Source organism: Glarea lozoyensis (assembly GCF_000409485.1).
Source record: "Glarea lozoyensis ATCC 20868 chromosome Unknown GLAREA15, whole genome shotgun sequence".
NCBI lineage: Eukaryota > Fungi > Ascomycota > Leotiomycetes > Helotiales > Helotiaceae > Glarea > Glarea lozoyensis.
In genome coordinates this window covers 1,965,064-1,984,558 of record NW_007360989.1, presented here as the reverse complement: position 1 = coordinate 1,984,558, position 19,495 = coordinate 1,965,064, and the positions used below count along the sequence as shown (strand labels likewise).

The 19,495-nt window shown below is 47.1% G+C and overlaps 5 protein-coding genes across 5 annotated transcripts; 3 read left to right on the top strand and 2 right to left on the bottom strand.

Annotated features, from left to right (window-relative positions):
• Window positions 1-2,956: 2,956 nt before the first annotated feature.
• GLAREA_06465 (uncharacterized protein) lies at window positions 2,957-5,484 on the top strand (the record flags this gene model as incomplete). Its single annotated transcript, XM_008081878.1, has 3 exons — window positions 2,957-3,337; window positions 3,386-4,958; window positions 5,021-5,484. The coding sequence occupies 3 exons, from the start codon at window positions 2,957-2,959 to the stop codon at window positions 5,482-5,484; spliced, it is 2,418 nt and encodes an 805-aa protein (XP_008080069.1).
• Window positions 5,485-6,259: 775 nt separating this feature from the next.
• GLAREA_06464 (S-adenosyl-L-methionine-dependent methyltransferase) lies at window positions 6,260-7,717 on the top strand (the record flags this gene model as incomplete). Its single annotated transcript, XM_008081877.1, has 5 exons — window positions 6,260-6,490; window positions 6,546-6,827; window positions 6,875-6,925; window positions 6,974-7,463; window positions 7,557-7,717. The coding sequence occupies 5 exons, from the start codon at window positions 6,260-6,262 to the stop codon at window positions 7,715-7,717; spliced, it is 1,215 nt and encodes a 404-aa protein (XP_008080068.1).
• A 2,057-nt stretch (window positions 7,718-9,774) lies between these two features.
• Window positions 9,775-11,712, bottom strand: GLAREA_06463 (uncharacterized protein; the record flags this gene model as incomplete). The annotated part of the gene is made up of 1 exon (XM_008081876.1): window positions 9,775-11,712. The coding sequence occupies one exon, from the start codon at window positions 11,710-11,712 to the stop codon at window positions 9,775-9,777; it is 1,938 nt and encodes a 645-aa protein (XP_008080067.1).
• Window positions 11,713-12,426: 714 nt separating this feature from the next.
• GLAREA_06462 (alpha/beta-Hydrolase) lies at window positions 12,427-13,767 on the bottom strand (the record flags this gene model as incomplete). Its single annotated transcript, XM_008081875.1, has 1 exon — window positions 12,427-13,767. One exon carries the CDS (start codon window positions 13,765-13,767, stop codon window positions 12,427-12,429), a length of 1,341 nt encoding a protein of 446 aa, XP_008080066.1.
• A 2,335-nt stretch (window positions 13,768-16,102) lies between these two features.
• GLAREA_06461 (Class II aaRS and biotin synthetase) lies at window positions 16,103-19,355 on the top strand (the record flags this gene model as incomplete). The annotated part of the gene is made up of 4 exons (XM_008081874.1): window positions 16,103-16,520; window positions 16,578-16,724; window positions 16,774-17,166; window positions 17,212-19,355. 4 exons carry the CDS (start codon window positions 16,103-16,105, stop codon window positions 19,353-19,355), a joined length of 3,102 nt encoding a protein of 1,033 aa, XP_008080065.1.
• Between the last annotated feature and the right edge of the window lie 140 nt (window positions 19,356-19,495).

Here is a 19,495-nt window from a genome sequence, read left to right as displayed (position 1 = left end):
TGTGGAACAGAAAATGAAACAGTAATACTGATGATGAATTCTAGAAAGTCAAAATTAAGCAGTAGCTAGGCATATTATCGCGAGGTGATTCACAATCAGCTTACTTAGCGCCACGCTAGTGCAAGTTTGACAACCTGATGAGATTTTAGGACTCTTGTATGTTTTCTGATGGTGATGCTAATCTTTGAGACGACGTCTGAAAGCAGCGTAGGAACTAGACTACCTCACCATAGTAAACCAGCTGATCAGAGTCGACTGTCGTGTTTTAGACTGTTTTGTCTTTTGGGAACTTTCTTCCCCGATACTTGCCGGGCGTAAGTGACAGGGTGGTTCATTAGATTGTTACCATTAATCTGGAACCCAATCAGAACAGTTCATTCTCAGCCTTAGCTCCTGAGTAAGTGACGGTATTTTGTTGCGGAAGGAACGATCGTCGGGTCTAACCACTCCAAGAGCTTTTGGTAAGGATCTCTATAGTTCGCTCGAAAGTTAAATTTAACCTCCTCTTTTCTCAGGAACCATGCAATATTTCAGCATTATCACGATTTCACCATCTCACCAAAATCGCTCCTTGGCACGAGTACATATACACGTCTCCCTCCTCCCTCCCTACCTTCCTCAGAGTTCACTCAATATTCAATTGTAGTTTAACACACCGCACCCTGATTATTACTGAACTTATTACATCGTCCTGCCGTCGCCATGGTCAAATCAGGAGCGCCCCTTCTGACCCTGTCCTTCGCCGGTCTGTATTTTGTAATCGTCGATCCCCCTCCGTGGCCAGGATACGACTGGAAAGCCAGGAAGTTTGCGAGGGACTTGGATAACATGATCTCTGCGCTTGAGCGGTTCTCGTTCGATGACTAGATCATCCCTGGCAATTTTTGGAATATACCTTCTCGTTGAGAAACACTTTTTTCATTGAGTTTCTGGCCTTTGGCTGGGGCTTGAAGAAGATTGTTCGCTGCTTTGATTTGGAGTTGGATTTGGGTTGGTCTTGAAGCCATCATCATGCCCACATGTGGCTAAACCCAGTTGTTCTTTCTGTTCCTATCACTATCCGAATGCACCTTCCTTATTCTCGCATCCCACATCATGAGCAACGAATACAGTCTGTTTATCATCTGAATCAACACACCCATGCCTACGTCTCTCGTGCTCGCTGTCGTATTCTTTCAAGTAATTCTCAATACTGATGCCCTTGCCTCGAATCCACATTTGATCTCGTCGACTACGTTCTCGCCTACCTCGTCAATTCTAAGCCTCATAATGTGTATTGCATGTAGTTTCGATCCTTTTCTGCTGAATTCTCAGAAATATTTAAAGCATTTTAATCACTGTCGCTTCCGGCACAAAACTACTCGTCTTGATTGCGCGATCCCATTTAATCTTTTAATATTCTTCTTAGTCACTATTTCCCACCCATCAACTTGTACTGTGAATCGATTTTTCGCAGAGCACATACCTCGCCAAACCTTTGTAGCCACAAGTGCTCCTTCGAAATTTCTACTTATAACATAACACAGTTCGCAACCCCAATGCTCAGAGAGCGATTCTACATCGTCATTTTCCTGCCTAGGTACTAATAACAGATATCCTGATGAAATTTGTCTTCCCCTTACCTCTCTGCCTAATCGCACTTGGCGATGTCATCCCAAAGCCCAGACAAAATGTGAGAAGTGGATTATGGAGACTTCTTAATTTATCCCCTCATTTATTATGGAGCCTTACTGAAAGATGGCGTAATATTGCGAGATGCAACAAAGAAAAGATGGGACGAGGATGGCACCTCAAGTCTAGAATATAAGATTTAAAAATATTCGCTTTACATTTTTGATTTGTTCTCGCGACCATTACCTTTGATAAGTTGATCGACACAAAATGTAACAACATTGGAACCCCAAAATAGAATGACTTACAAGAGCCTTGGTTCTTATACCCTTCCAATGTGGCAGGTACTATTCTACTCAGCGAAATTTGATTCGATCATGTATCGATTTCCATGGAAAGAAATCGTGTCATAACGGCTGATGTTCAGATGACTGGCTACTTCAAAGTAATCGACAGACTACACGAACAAAAATTCTCTTTGAGAATTGAACTGACTTAGATGATGGTCGAATCTTGAAATCAGCTGTAGACTCATGATACCAAAAGATGGACTTGAGCAATTCCCGTCCACGGCCAGCTGCCATCATGTCACTAATGGGGGAATGTTCACTCGACTCTTCAAGTTCCTCGATTTGAAAGCAAACTTCTTTTAACATTACATAAATCACTTCGAATACCGCCTTGACGATAGACGTTCCACTGTCAAGCTTTCAATGTCTTTTGTGATGCGGAGGTCCGTCGTTCTCAGCTAGCTGAAAAAGAGAAGAAGAAAAAACACACACAAAAATCTTTCATCACAAACAAGCAGACTCCCTCGAGGTTATCGAATATCCCATTAGTTTCAATAATACTGACTTGTCATTCTGAGCACAGATATCATGCTCCCATCGCATTTCTAACCCGACGTCGATCAGACGCACGACTCGCCCCCTGTCTCGTCGCAGAATTTAAGCGAGACAACCTCATTGACCAATCTCCGAAACATCTCCACATGCCATCTCAATTCAGCTCCTTCGAAACCCAAGAGATCGTTTCACGACTTTTAAGCTTCAATCGTCCATGATGCCATGCGCTTGAGGAGCAACCAGAAAGTTCGTCCCGACGGCTTCACGCCCGTGCATTTACGAGCACGGAACGCATCGGATGGTTGTCATGCGGGTACGTTGTGGGACTCTGCGGTTTGAGTTGTTGTCTTTTGCGCTTCCAGCTTTCTTTTCTCTTTTCCTATTTTCAACGAAGTCATTCTTTTCTTCGATTTATCGCGATTTCAACGGCGGGCCCTACATTCTTTTCTTGAGCTGGTTCTCACTTCCCTCTTTTTATATTCTTTGTACATTCTTTAAGTATGAGATTGGGCAGACTTTTTCGACGAAGTCAGGTTGAGGCGAGAGATGGGGTAATGATCGTGGGGGGTAATGTGCAGGTGTTTACGAAAGATGTGAAGATTATGACTATGGGGAGGAGACAGGAGGAGCCGACGGCTGTTGAGGGTGCGAAGCCAACTAAACAGGAAGATGCTCCTGAAGCAAAAGAGACACCACCAGCTGAGGGTGCGAAGCCAACTAAACAGGAAGATGCTCCGGATGCAAAAGCGACACCAGCAGTTGAGGTCCCACAGGGAAATGGAGATGACAATTCCGCAAAGGCGAACGAAGAAACAAAGCCAGAGGAAGCAAAGCCAGAGGAAGTCAAGTCAGAGGCGGCCAAGCCTACGCCTTCCCCAGAGGTAAGTGCCCTTAGATGAATTGAAATGCACGATTCTAAAATCCAACAGCCCGCAATTGAGTCGCCCAAACCGAAAGAAACAACTACAGAGACGGCCAAGAATGAACCAAATCCTGTCGCGGAAGCAACTCCAACTGTAAAATCGACACCCACTGTAGAGCCCGTAACAGTGCCAGAGGCAACATCGACCACGCCTACACCAACTCCAGTCGCAAATCCAACTGCAGCTTCAGAATCGCCCGTTATTGTTCCAACCTCAGAAGATGTGATCCCTACTCCAGCCACGGATCCAACTCCAGCCTCAGAACCACCTGTGGCCACTCCAACTTCGGATGCTGTTACCCCTACTTCAGAAGTTATCGTTCCCGAGTCTACGATTGCTGAGATTAAGCCTACTCCTGTGGCAAGTGAAGTTGTAGCTGCTACCTCGGAGACTCCTCTTCCGTCAGAAACTTCCAGCACTGAGATCCCAACAGAGACACCAGTACTAGTTGAATCAACAACCTCTGCTGAAAGTTCTACAACAGCAGAAACATCAACATTAGCCGAGATTACGGCGCCAACAGAGACTTCTTCCATCACAGATACCGCGGTGCCTACTGAAACAACTTCCATTCCAGTAGAGACTTCTTCTGCAATCGACACCTCAGTATCATCAGAGACTTCGATTCTGGAAGCAACCTCAACTGCAGATATCCTAAGTTCTACTGCTAGTCTCACTGAATTAGTAACAACCGCGACATCTTCGACGGAAGCGATTGCTGCAGCTTCTACTACCGAAGTAGCTTCAACAATCGAAACCGATATCGCAGCCACATCTTCTATCGCGTTCACAGATGTCCTAACGACAACATCGGTAGCAGATTCGACATCAACTGCAGACCTTGCTTCTACCACAGACGTCGCAGCCGTAGAGAATACAACAATATCAGAAACGACAACTGCGGATTCCACAAGCACTAATGAGGCAGAAGCAGCAGCATCGACTACTTCAAGTGATGCAGGATCAGCAACATCAACGACTTCGAGTGATTCAGAGGCAGCAGCTTCCAAAACCTCAGCCGAGGCCAATAAAGCTACCAACACAGGCAGTTCTTCGCAAGATAACACTGCGACTTCTTCAACCACCGACGAATCCGCAAAAGCAACAACCTCAAGTGAAAATGCAGGAAACAAATCCAAAGCCACCACGGACGCAACAAAGCCCACGGCTGCAGACGCATCATCAACAGCCAACGAAGCAAAAGCCTCGAGCAGCCCTTCAAAAGTCACCGGGTCCAGAAACTCAACACAGATAGCCCAATCTGCCGACCTCGCCAACCCATCAACCTTAGAGACTCTCCTCTCATCCCTCATCCCTTCCACCTCCTCCAAACTCACCTCTCAAACCATCTCCACGCTCTCAACCACCCGTCCAACAACCCTCGCCACCCTCCGCGCAACCGCCCAAGCAGCCGAAGGCACCGGTCTCAACGCGGGCGTGATCAGCAGTTCCAACGACCCATCCTCTGATCCCAATTTCGGCGGCAAAACAGGTGGGCTCGCCTCTGGATCCGTGAATGTGATTTCGAGTCCGCTGAAGACACCTGCTGCGATTACGGGGGTGGTTTTGGGGAGTGTTAGTAAGTGCCTCATCTTCATTACCCGGTATTTTTGAGAAATGGCTGGCTAATGTGTGAAATAGTCGGTATAATAGCCTTTGGCACCCTAATCTTCTTCAGCATCCGCATTTTCTTCCGGCGTCGTCGTCTCTCCCTCCCACACCACCACCACGGCGCACACTCACCCCCTCCATCTCCCCTTTTGACTTCTCTAAACTCACCATTACCACCCGGATTCGCGCATTCAATGTCTCAGAGAAGTGGTGCTAGTAAAGACCCGTTCTGGAATAGGGGTCATGGGGCGAGTAGCACGATGAGAAGTTTGAATAGTGTTAATACAGGCGGTGGGTATGCGGATGAGAAGGGATATGGAGGCTTGGGATTTCAACATGATAATGAAGGATTGAAGAGGAGTTATGGAACTGGTGAGGAGAAAGAGATGGGGATGCCGGTGCCGATTAGTCCGTTGCCGCCGCTCGATGGAGAGAGGAAGAAAGGGTTTAGTCTTTTTCCTGCGCCGGAAAAGAAGGGAGAGGATGGAGTTTGAGAGAAAGTGTAGTGACTTGGGGGAGTGAATGGATGGATGAATTGTAGGGGGCGAATGGGGAAGATGAGGTTTACGGTGGATCTGGAAAGCGTGTAATCGTGATGTGAAAGGAGACTTGAGGTATGGATTGAAAAGATCAATGTTTGTGAAAATAAAAACTAAAACTAAAAAGAAAATAATAAACCAATCATATAATTTTGAAACACCACTGCTGGTATAAACATAACTGGGCATAGGGTCAGAATGTATAGAACAATAATGAATAAGCAAGTGAAATAGGTATGTCCGCTATACTGTTCTACTTGTGGCTGTACGAATGTAGGAAATTCAACACATGCCTAGTTTATCAGATCTGAGCAAGAAATCAGGTAACAATAATTGAGCACGAAAACGAGGGCTGTTACTGTCAAGAGCTGCATTAGCAGTTGGCTGCGGTTGGCTGCATACACCCCTTGAAGTTGACGCACGTCAACCACCTCAATCAACACCGCGTCGGTCACATACCCAGTGTCTTAAAATACTACCTGGAAGAGGCATGTCGTTTACGTGTTGGTTTTCAGGGATTCAAGTTCCTACCGATGCAGGAACCAACACCAACCTACCCCGCCTCCAACAAGCAGTTACCAACCGATAGAATATATGGTATCTCACTAGCTAGATATGAAGTGAATTCTACAAATATGACTATCATCGTCCACATTCCCTGAGCCTTGATCTTCACTCAAATTACTTTCACAAATCTCAAGTTAAACCCCACCCCAAAAGAATCTTCAAAATGGCACCTTCACGCATTCTCACTCTAGCAAACGAGATCTTAGCAAACACAAAAGCACTTGATGACTTCTTCACCCAAAACGACCTCGCACCCCCTTCTTTCGAAGAAGATACTCCCTTAATGTATCAGTTCCCTCCTGAAATAGCAGCCGCACAAGAATCTCTCTCAGCAGCCCTCGACGAGCTCTCCTCTCTCAACAAAGGACCTATCCAAACCATCGTCTCCAACTCCGTAAGTCTTCTCCCTACCCCTCCCTCTCCCCATCCTAACCAACTAAAACCCCCAGTTCGCCGGCTCAATCGGTCTCAAAACAATCCTCAAGTACAACATCCACAACCTCGTGCCCTTTGAAACAGGCACGACATTCGCTGAGCTAGCCCAGAAAACAAACTTGCCAGTTAAGAAATTGACGCGGCTGTTAAGACACGGGATGACGGATCACTTCTTCAGAGAGCCTGTGCCCGGTAGGGTCAAGCATACGATCGCGACGAAAGCGTTGGTGCTCATGCCGATTCTGGGCACGTGGGCCGAGATGGGGATGTATGAGGTTGGGCCTGCTAAGATGAATGTAAGATCTCCGCTCCACCAAAGTAAGGCGTTGTTAATGAGATATAGGTGGTCGATGCCCTTTCTAAATGGCCAGACTCGGAAGAACCTGAACACTGCGTACGTTCTCATCACCCACCTCATCAAATCCAACTAACCAATTCCCAGGGTTTCTCCCTAGCAAACTCCACTCCCCTCCCTATGTTCGAGTTTTTCTCCCAACATCCCCCCCGCATGACACGCTTCAAATCCGCCATGCAATTCCTACAAACCTTCCCCGGGTTAGAGACCTCCTACATCCTATCCAACTTCCCCTGGTCCACTCTCGGCCCCGCAACCGTCGTCGACGTCGGCGGCTCTCACGGCTTCGTCGCTCTCGATCTCGCTAAAACCTTCCCAAATCTCTCACTCATCGTGCAAGATCTACCATCTGTGATTGAAGACGCGAAAGTCAATGTACAGGCAACTGAGAGGGTGACGTTTATGGCGCATGACTTTTTCGAGGAACAACCGGTCAAGAACGCGGATGTGTATTACTTCCGCTGGATCTTGCATGATTGGTCGGATAGGTATTGCGTTAAGATCTTGAAAGCGCTCATTCCGGCACTTAAGAAGGGGGCGAGGGTGGTGTTGAGTGAGAGGTGTTTGGAACCGCCGTGTACGCTGCCGATTTCGAAGGAGCGGTGGTATAGGTATGCATTTCTTGTCGCTTTATTATTCTTTTTGTTGGGAGCTTAACTGATTGGAATAGGGATTTCGGATATCACGATGATGGCTACGTCGAATTCGCAGGAGAGGGATGAGGGGGATTGGGTGGAGTTGTTTGGCGTTGCGGATGAGAGGTTTGAGGTAGAGGAGATTAAGAGGATGGAGGGGGCGAAGTTGGAGTTGATTATTGTGAGGTGGGATTGAGGTGGTAGAACTGGATTTTAAGTGTATTCTTGGGGAACATTGGTGTTGCTGGAATCAAACGAGGCCTGTCTCCTTTGTGTTGTGTTAGGAACTTCAGAACCTTATGAATGAAAATATCGTCTACACTCACCTATCTTAATTCCCACCCCAATCTCCCCCCCCCCAAAATCACCACCTCCAAAAATTCCACCTCAAATTCTCATGCACCTACCACTTCACAACGCCAAGTCATATCTCCATCCCCATCCCACCGCTCACGCATCCGCCCCATGTCCATCTCGATATTACCCAGTTGGATTCCAACTAACCGGATATGTACTAACACCAATTTTCTCTGCAGTTGGAAGAATCGTGTTGGATTAAGCGAGAATATTTGATCGTCACGACCGCTCGTGCATCCGCCCCTTGTTGTGATGTTGGATGTGTGGATTAGTTGAGAGCGTGAGCGCAATAAAATAATTGATGAATATCACAAAATTTGGGTTTAATTGTTTTAGCAGGCACATCTTTGGCGGAGATTCTTAATTGCACATTTTCGGCATGTGAAAAGGAATATCCTGTCAAGGAAGTTAGAGTGTTAAGTGAGGTTTGCTCCCTTCAAGTTAGGCAATTAAACTTAACTTACACATGTCAATACTAGCCACTAAGAGGGAAAAAAAACACAAAAAGAGCCTAACCATGCAACTCAAGTCTACTATCACACAATCATGAAAGCCAAAACTACCCACCCATCGTGCTATCCAGCACAAAATAGTATAAAGATGAACACGTGCTACTCATCCTTCAGTAACAGACTTGCTGCCTGCATTCAATTAAGAGGTTTGCACTAACCGCCTCACTCGTAGACTCAAAACCCATAGCTGTGTCATTTAACTTTTATTATAAACTACACAAGCCTCTCCTCTTCAGCTTCTTCCAAATTGGTCAAAATGCATAGAAGGATAGTATACGGCATAAACACGCACTACTAGTCACCGACTCACTCTTTTCATCGAACACAAACCACCAAAAGATTTACTCACATATTTCTCGTCATCGCCTACTTTCCTCCATCTCCAACCCCAACTCCCATCTTCCAGAACCCCTAGTACTATCGACAAAAATTATGTTTTATTGTACGCTGAAATCTATACCGAAAACCCTCAGAAATGGCTATGAAATTTCGAATATCTAGGTATATACTAGAAATATATCTACTAACACGAATCCTCTTTTCTCACGTTCCCTTCCATTCTCAACTCCATTCTAAAAACCAAGTCTTAGTCGTTACCTCCCCCTCATCATCTCACCTAATCCCCAATCCCCACACCTCCACAATCACAACCACAAAACCAATCCGCCATATCCATTCTTCACTCCATCCCTCACCTCACCTCAACCAAACCATCCAAATCACTCCATCCCCACCAAAACAACTCCAACTCCCCACTCATTCCCTCTTCACAAATACCTCATTCAAATTATCCTGCTTAAACACCAACCTCACATCTCACCTCCCAATTCTCACTCCCCCCAAAAATAACAACCTCAGAGCTTCTATCCCAATTTTCTTGTTTACTAAATCACGGTGACATATATATTTAAACCAGAAGTCTCGCAATCACACGTCGCGTTCAGAAAGACCGATTGGTTAGGCGGATTTGGTTGATTCCATTATCTATGAGTAATCTACCCAGATGTCAGATCGAAAAGTGGTCAGAGATTGTAGAAAGCGTGACTACTCTGAGCTGGCAACTCGAAACTGTGCTCGGGATATGCTGATCGGACTTTCAGATCTGAAGCTGCGTGGATGGAGAGGGCAAGATTCTGACGTTTGAGAAGATCTGTGCTGGAGAAGCTCGTGAGTAGTGGGGGGGCGGTGTTTTGGATGTTTTGTAAGTAAGTGTTATGGCTGTGGTTCTACGCTTGCCAGCTTCTCCTACCACGATCGTATCTTCTATATAATCTTACACTCCCATATATACACTTCACCCCTTCCCTCACCTCCATCCATCACTCACCTTCCATAAACACCAAACTGCTACCCTCCTACGACCCAATCTCCGCCCATCCCAACCCTAATCCTTCTCAGCCGTCGGCCTAAAAAAACACGCCAAATAAGCCAACGTCTGGATCCCCAACTGCAAATCCACTTCAACGCCCGTCTCTCTCTGCAAATCCGGCACGCTTAGCATAAACGCCTTTTTACTCCCCTTCCTCACAGCCACCTGTTCATTTTCCTTTCTCAACAACATGATCCTGCCTACGACATCAAATTTCCCATCCCCACCCGAGCCGCGAGATCGCAGGAGGAGCGCGATATCAGTCTCCTTGAAGCGACACACAAGATCGCCGGGTCTGACTGAATCGTGAGACCACCCAATCTGTCCCCCCTCCGTAACGACAAAACGATAGATATCCCAGCACTTCTCATGATCCGTGGGATCTAAATGGCGTTTAAAATGGCAATTCCTCGTCAATTTCGCGTGGGGTCTCGGATTCCACGGCCGCGCTTCCTTGGGACGGGGTTGGGCGTTTGCGAATTTGAGGTCAGATACGGATATAGTTGCGGAGTTTACAGGGTTTGGTTCCGCGAGAAGGGGAGAGGTGTTGTGGAAGATTGTGGGGAGGTGGACGGATTGCAGGACGGAGAGATTCCAGTTTGGGTCGGAGATTTTGAGTTCGTGCCGCCAGTCTTTGTAGGTGTGGTGGTTGCCCACTTGGGTTGTGCGGCGGGCGGCGATGATTTCTGAGCCTAGGGGGCCGAGTTGGATTATGGTGTCTGTCCAGTAGCCTTGGAGTGTTAGGGTTGGGCTTGATGGGGGGAGGGATTTGATCTCGTGGGGGGAGATGGCCAGGACGTCCCAGAGGAATTGGGCAAAGTACATGGTTGTGCTTTTATCTCCTGAAAAGGTGTAGGAGTTGGTGCCTTCGGGTGGATTGTTTTGGAGCTTGACTAGGTATTGCCAGAGCTCGAGCGCGGATTTCTTATAATCGACTTCGAGGAAGGAACTGTCATTTGCGATACCAAGAAGGCCGTATACCATGTCCCGGACATCTGTGGCATGGCTGTCTTGACATGCGTGGAGTAGATTTAGTAGTGTCCTTCCGGTTTCTGGCTCCGTCCTCGATCTTTCCAAAAATGCTGCGATACTGTCTTGAAGGAGCCGAAGGCCCTGTTTTGCCATTTCTGGCGGAATTCCAACACCATCTCTGTTTCTACATGCTTTTGCCAGATCGCTCCATTGAAGCATATGATAGCCCGAGTAAATGGTGATGGACTTCGCCAAGACGATCTCTTGGATGACCCAGACTCTTTTCCAATACTGCCGATCTAAGAAATGACTTAGTGCTGATGTCGCTTTCTGAACTTCATTTTCTGATGGTTCCAGAACTGCGATACAACTCGGATTTGCGAATTCTTCGATTGTCTGAAAAGCCCGCTTCGTAGGCCCATCTTCATGACCCAGCCAAATTATCACGTTCTTTGCAGTCGAATAAATATGTCCCATCTGCATAACCTGGTCATTTCTCTCCAAGACATTTTCTTGATCAATACAAATCGCATCAACCCACAATTTTCGTGTCCCGCGACTTGGACTGAGTTGATAGAGAGCATACCACAAATTGCTTCCCACCGTCATCCACTTCCCATTAATCTGGATTGGCTTTTCTCGAGCGTCAAATCCGTCATACTTCCATGTGTAAGATAACGCATGGTACTCCGGCGGCGGCGGTCCCTCACGTCCATTGTTAGTCGTGATAACGTTACATGATACGTATGGCTCTTCTTGTAGTAATGGAAATAGGACCAAAAGACGAATTTGATCTATGCTTATGGGATCATGTTGATATGGTTCGTCGATGGGTTTTTGGCGAATGGCAAGACCTGCTACCAGTGCATCTTGTTCACCTCGCTCTGCTTCCGCCGTTTCTTGGCCTTCGGGGACCAGGATGTTGTAGATGGATGAGGAGATTGACTTAATTTTCGGACTTAAGGCCGATGACAGATTCATGGAGATGGACAAGATTTTCGCAAGAGGTGCTTTTGTTTCGATATCGATATTGTTGTATATTTGGCGCTCATGAGATAAAACAATAGTGGTAGTGTCAGACCGTCAGACGTCAAACGGACAAGACGTTTTGAAGACGAGAAATATTGTAGGGAGCATCCCCGCGAATATACGGAGAGTCAAATGAATCCATATGAGAGTATGCGAATGTGAGTCTTGAAGACGAAGAATGTCGTGAATGTTTGCAAACACACAGTCACGAGCCGTTGAAGTCGAGGCCAGGAAATGGGTTGGGCTGCGTCACGTGTTGGTTCTCGGTCAGTTGCATCGGTTATACAAGAATGGAAGTCAGCGCTAAATGATGCAATGTGGCTGAGGTCTTTCAAATGGAGATTATCGAAATACCATAAATCGAAACACAAAATATGGAGTTAGAGGTATATTAATAAATTGGCCGTATCTCAAATTCTGTCTAGGTTTGACACCTGAAATCGGATGGAACCTTGGCGGTTTGAGCAAATATTGCTGATAGTTGGAAGAATATATTAGTTTCGTAGACACGTCTATTCTAGACGCAGCCTGTTTGTTCATGCGTGGTCGTGATTCCATCACGAAATGCGTATACCCCATCCTCTCCAACGCCAGAAACTTTTACAGCCCAGTACAAGCAAGCTCAAATCAGATCATCCCAAAAGCCGGTCCGTCTGCTAGCCCCATTTATGAGTGGCTACTTGATCCGGCTCCTTTTAGAGTTTGAATTCCATCAATTAATGCCTCCTCATCATCTCCCTTCTTGTAAGGTTCATCACGCTCTTCAAACCGATCAACCGATTTCACCTTGTCTAGCTGTCTCCTGTCCTCGAAACTGCTTCTTCCTCCAAATATCCGTGTCAATTCCGCACATGCTTCACTGTATATCCTATCCGCAGACTCAGGAAACTTGATCGGATTAGGCTTTTTGTCGAAAGCATGGACTGATTCCTTCACGAGTCCCCCATGGACCTTTTTATTCATCGAGGGATGCGTCAATCGTTCTCCAAAAGCCACACCTTCCGCGTTTAACATATCATATTCGCAAGTATACAAAACAATGTCCTCTGGGTATGCAGCTCTAAGGAAGTCGTCGGACGCGGCGGCAGGGGAGAGGTAGGGATCACTAAAATCGATGTCGGCGGTTGGGAAAAGATAGGAATCGTCAAACAGGTTCGTGAGCATTGGTGGGAGATTCTTCGCAGGTTGTGGATTAGTCTTTCGCTTCTCTTCTCTCGTCGTTCGAAAGTCTGTCGGCGGGTAAAAGGAAACTATTGCTCGTATCGTGTAATCGGGAATCTCTTGATTTATCTCCAAAGCGGTAGGCTCTAGATCTGACAACTTTAGAATTGATCCACTTGATGCCTCTGACACAAAACTCGGACGACTGTTGAGCGAGGGTGTTGAGGATGCCGCAGAAGAGGTCGCAGATAGGGGCTCACCGCCGTGTCGTGATGATGGTGGGTAAAGAGAGTCGTTGCTCTTCTTATTCCTTTTGTGGATTGGATTATTTTCTGCAAGAACTCGTTTTCCCGCGTCGTTTCCTAGATCGTGTAGCATCAGAGGGACCGTGAATGCGAAATTCCCTCCCGCAGAGAAACCGGACAATGCCATTCGATGGGGGTCGATTTGTAGTTCGTCGGCATGCGATGCTAAATATAATACAGCGTCCGAACCGTCCTCCACCCCGACACTGAATGGATATTCTGGCGCAAGTCTGTACTCTACGGAGACTAAGATGGCGTCAACCGTTGTGCATACTGTTGTTGCCCATCTTGCATCATCCGTGCCTGTCCCCAGCGTAAAGCCTCCTCCGTGGAAATTGACCACAACAGGATAACGATATCCTTCCGGCGCAGTCCAGTATGAGTCTGGCACATAGAACACCAATTTGAACGTTCCTCCTTTCGGCGACAGTCTCGAGGGTATCGTGATCTTGAAATTGGGTGCTGGTGGTTTGGGTTCTGCGAATCTGTGGATCTTCATTCCCACGGCCATGAGGCCCCGCCATATTGAAGCTTTAACCATTAGGAACCAGCGATTGTCAAACCAGTGCATCGATTGTGAAGAGTTGTGAAATACTTGATCTGAGGGCAGAGCGCATTCAGATATGTACACGCGTATCTCCTGGGAACCACTGGTGTATAACTAAGTGGGATGTCGCTGCAACGCAGAGGCTTGGTGTGACGATGTGGGGTTGATGCGCGTACCAAAGGGGCTGTGAAGCACCTATATACTTTGATCGGAGATAAGTATGGCCAGTCAGGTACTGCGACTAGTCCATCTATCGCGGGAAAATACCAGTTGGAATCGTGGAAATCGAGACTAGGTCGATAGGCGGGTAGCTCAATAATCTTCGTGCAGTTCAACCGCGTGCTTCTGGCCGGGTCGCACCAACGATTCAGGGTTATTTGGTGATTTCACTCCTTTTGAAGTCTGTGATATCTGTCATTATCACGAACAACTAGGGACAAGCTAGAGTCGCATAATTCAGAGAATTACAACACGTGCGTGCACTCGTGAAATTCAGCCCCATATCCCATCTTGGTAAGTGACATGTCGTTGAACATTGGGCTGGGTGCTTCCGTAGATACGTCACTATCCGGAGACGGCAAAACGTGATGCCGGCCAAAGCTTGCTATTTCATTATCACGTGATATAGATCTTGCTATGCTAAAAGGCTATCTCCTTTCTCTGAATCCAACGACATGTTCTTTTTCCTTATGATTTTGGAATCACAAAATAGGATTCTTTTGGTATCGTGAAATAGTAAGACGTCAGTTGAGACAGTGGTAACCACCAAGTACCTGGGCACCCACCAGCTCCTGGCTCGGGAGACGACCTGCCATACAGGGAAAGATTACCACACGTTACCAAAGCTGACTCGACCAGTAATCGGCAGCGTCAGGACATCGACCGCCCAGCAAGTCTGATTTGCAGGTTGATGACTGGTAGGCATTATATCAGCGAAGTATATTGCAACGGAAGTTGGTCTCCAACACGTTATTGGAGGAACTTTGATGGAGCTGAAACGCTTCAATCAAGTAGTTACTGTGGCATCCGACCGGCTGGTAATTACTCGCATGCAATTCAGAAGGAGATACAGTGCCATTTCAAGCTTCTTGTCATGGACCTGGAACTGCAGTACCGCTGGGCTATCTTCTCATCTCGTCCTGCTTTACCAATATCTCTTCTTGGGGCGTCTTGGGGCTTCAAATGATATCAGCGAGTCTGAAAGCCATATGGCATTAATCAGATAGGGATGGGATATCGAGCGAAGATATTTCCTCTTTGTCCCTTTCTTACAGTACCTGTTATTTCAGAGCTGCCAGTCTCTTCTAAATTTGGCTCCTGCAGCTGGAGGTGAGTAACGCCCGCTTAGTCATGGGATTATATTGGACCGGAGGCAAATCTCCGTGGGTATCCCGACCATTTCGATTGTCCAACCTCATTCCCCAGATGAGAATACCACAGACTGGGAAGATGACTGGTTTCAGCTGCTTGTCGGTTATGACGTTGTTGAAGGTCATGATAAGCCTGTGCACGACCACGTACTCATTTTTGTGAGACACGATTGAAAGTATTCAGGGCAGAATTGAGAAATATCTGGATGTGGTCAAGATTTTTGGTCCGACCTCAACCGCTTGACAGGCAACGGGAGCTTTGCGAGATGAGAGCGGAGAATTCTCTAGCACACTCACCACGCATTCTGGCCATACCCAAGGAGCTTTTCACAGAGCTTTTTACCAACAAGATCACAATTGCGCTGGGCGTGACATCATGGGGTGGTGTCCCTACCGGCATTCAATGCGGACTGCCCCACCATCAAAAGCTTCCCAAGGTCGCTCCTTGGAATCCATCTCCGGGATGCGTGTAACGCAGAATTGTTTACTTTCATCTTGACGACGTGGGAATTTATCCTCGTCCTCCTCATCCCCTTTCTCCCCTTCGTCTTCTCCTTTTTCATTCACCTTTCTCATCTCCAGATCAGATATTGCAATTCTGCAATTCTTGCAATCCATCGTTTCCCTTTCCGCCTGTCAACCAGCCACATGAACAAGCTCGAGTCAACTGATAACATAAGCGTTGATTAGATCCGACGGATCCGCTGCACAATAATCACTTTTCTCACCAACCATCAAGCTCAAACTGCACTCGGCCAGCCATTTCTTCTTGGTCCCACGCCAATCGTTTAAACTCGGCGAAAGGCGGTCGCCCTCGGACTCCATCCAAAATCCGTTAATCAGCAAACCGCATCATAAGGTACCAACCAGGAGCTTACCCTCAACAACCACCAGCCTTATTAGCTTCGCGCCCCCTCGAAATTGCTTCCGGTGTAAATTTTGCAAATTGAATGTTCAAAATGTCGTTCCTCAAGAAGCCGTTTCGCAAGATTAAAGATCTGACCAGCAAAGATACGGATGAAGATTCGGTTCCAGGAAAAGCAGAGGGTACGAGTGGTACTTCGACCCCTCAATCCGGCCTAGAAAATGGCCTCGCAAATGGCAACGGCAATGTGGTGGCCCCTCTGAATGGGAATTCCGTTTCAGGACACCCAAGTTCAGAGGTGGTTCGCGCAGATAAGCAGAGGAAAAGTTTGGATCGAGCGCGAGTAAAGGCCGAAAACAAAAAGCGGGAGTCGATGGCACGGATAGATGACGAGAAGTTCTTGGAGGAGGGGCCTCCAGAGTTAACAAAGCTATACCGACCATATAGCATGAATATGAGCAAAAGATGGAACCACGAAAATCGGGTTTTATTCAAGGAGATGAACTTCGCACGTAAGAACATTTCTTCTCGCTGCCTCTGGATTTCATACACATGCTAACAATTTGTAGAAGCAGAAGGGAAGGTTATCTCGTTCAGAGCGCGTATCCATACGCTTCGCAGAATGAGTGCCAAGCTTGTGTTTATAGTGTTCCGCCAGCAAACCATGACAATTCAGGGAGTTTTGCAGAGTTTTAGACCTGTGGATGAACTTGAAGGTATGTTGAGTCAATTAACAAGTGTCTAATCTTCACTAATTCTCTGCAGCTGAAGGCAACGGAGCGATTTCTGAAAACATGGTCCGAAGTATTGAGCACTACCCAAGCGAGACGATAGTCATTGTACATGGAAAGCTCCGAAAAGCCATGAAGCGAGTTAAAAACGCCACCATTCACGATTATGAGCTCGACGTCCTCGAGGTACACAAAGTTGGAGATTTGTCAGAACACGTTCCTTTTACCGTTTACGATGCGGAAAACATCAATCGAGACAAGGAGGACGCAGACGATGATGTAGAGGACGATGCAGGCGAGGATCAAACTCCTCGAAGCGCATCACCACATGAGCGCGATTCTACGGATGTCGCGCGAAGATCAATTGATGGCGTGCGTAGATCTGTAGATAAATTGTCAGACAAGCTCAATAATGCTAGTAGTCGCAGTAAGTAGATTTCGAGATTGCAAAGACATGGCTAACAATTCATAGGCACTATGGACGTTTTCAGACAAAACCGATCACTTCCACAAAGAGTTCGATTAAACAATCGTATTGTTGATCTTCGTACAGGACCAGCACAATCTATTTTCCGTATTCAATCTGGCATTTGCAATCTTTTCCGTTCTTATCTTGATACCCAAGGATTCATCGAAATCCACACCCCAAAATTGCAGGGTGGTGCGACTGAATCCGGAGCAACTGTTTTTGAATTAAATTATTTCGGACGACCAGCCTTCCTGGCACAATCGCCACAATTGGCCAAACAAATGGCCATCGCCGCTGATTTCGAACGAGTTTACGAAATTGGTCCTGTTTTCCGTGCTGAGGACAGCAACACACCACGTCATTTGACTGAATATACCGGTCTCGATCTCGAGATGGCTTTGGAAGAACATTATCACGAGGCTCTCGATATCATCGACGGAATGTTCAAGAACTTGTGGCAAGGAATTTACGACCGATACTCGAGCGAAATTGAGCTCATTTCACATTTCTATGCCCACGACAAGGTCAAGTGGCTGGATGTTACTCCAAGAATCGCATTCAAGGATGGTATTCAGATGCTCCTGGACAGTGGATGGGTTGAGGAAGATGGTAGCCGTCCATCTGTGCTCGAAGATATGTCAACCCGAGCAGAAATCAGATTAGGTGCTCTAGTGAGAGAGAAGTACGACACTGATTACTATATTCTCGATAAGTTCCCTGCTTCGGCTCGACCTTTCTATACCATGCCAGATCCATCAGATGACCGCTACACCAATTCCTTCGATATTTTCATGCGAGGGCAAGAGATTTTGAGTGGTGGTCAACGTATCCACGACGCAAAATTCCTCGAAAAGAAGATTAAGAAGGCAGGCATCAAACCAGATACAATGTCTGAATATCTGGAAGGTTTCAGATGGGGAGCACCACCACATGCCGGTTGTGGTATTGGGTTGGAACGTCTTACCTACCTCTTCCTCAATCTCGGAAACATCAGATTAGCTTCACTCTTCCCCCGTGATCCAAAGTCATTACCTGCCAAACCTCCAGTTATGGCTCTTCGCCATGACGATGCTAGCACCGTCAACCCACCATGGGAGCAATTCGATACCGATGACGGAACTGCAAGTCCAGCTCACGACACTCGCCTTCAACCCGTCGAAAAGCTCATTGCAAACTACGGTGATGCAGCCAATACTTCTTGGTTAGACAAACGTTATCAAATTTATCGTCATCCTTCGACCGGTGCTGCTCAAGGTTATATTGTACACAACAACTTTGCCATTGCAGTCGGCGATCCACTCTGCGCCAAATCCCAATACCCACAAGTCATTTCCGCTTTCATCCAATTCATCAAAGAGAAAGACCACCATAAACACCTCGGCATCAAAGGAGAACTCAAACCAATCTGGATGATTGCCGGAAAAGAAGTCGAAGAATATGTGGGCGAGAAATTCCAATGGAGAACTCTAGCTTGTATCGCCGAAGAGCGCGCCAATCCCAAAGACAACCCCGCCCTCAAAGACAAGGATCTGGCTCGTAAAGTTCGTCACGCCGAAGCAGAAGGTGTCAAAAACATCGAAATCCCATCCAATGAACCCGTCCCGGAAGACATCAAATCCCGCGTCGATCTCGGCGTCCAAAACTGGCAAAAGGGTCGCAAAGGAACACAAGTCCATCTCACTGAGATCAGACCATGGGTGGATGAAGCCCATCGCCGCTACTTCTACGCCCTCGGCTCCGATAACGAAATCAAAGCCATCGTCGTCCTCCACCAACTCTCACCGCAAAACGGATACCAAGTTAAATTTTCCCTCGAATTCCCCGGCGCCCCGTCTGGCACCATCGAGTCTCTCATCCTCTACTCTCTCCGTAGCATTGCTGCAGCCGATCCGGACACGCGACAGGTCACCTTTGGAACGGGCGCGATGCCGAGTCTGGAGGGTGGACGCAATCTGGGCAAACATAAGGTCAAGGCGCTCCGCAGGGCGTACGAGACGATCAATAAACAGTTCAAGTTGACTAATAAGAGTGAGTTTCGTGAGAAGATGGGGTGTTGGAATGAGCCTGTTTTCGTGTGTTATCCCCGTGGTGGCCTGGGTGCTGGGGGCATCAGGGCCATCATGGGATTCTTGGAGGAGGAGGGGTAGATGCAAATCTTATCCTGCGTCGTGCGAAGGAATGAGTGGCGGATTGAAATTAGTTGGTGGGATGTGGAGGGGAGGGAAGGGGATGGGGTGGTAACAAGACTGAAGAGAGGAGGAATGATGATTGAGGGCGTTGACGTTTT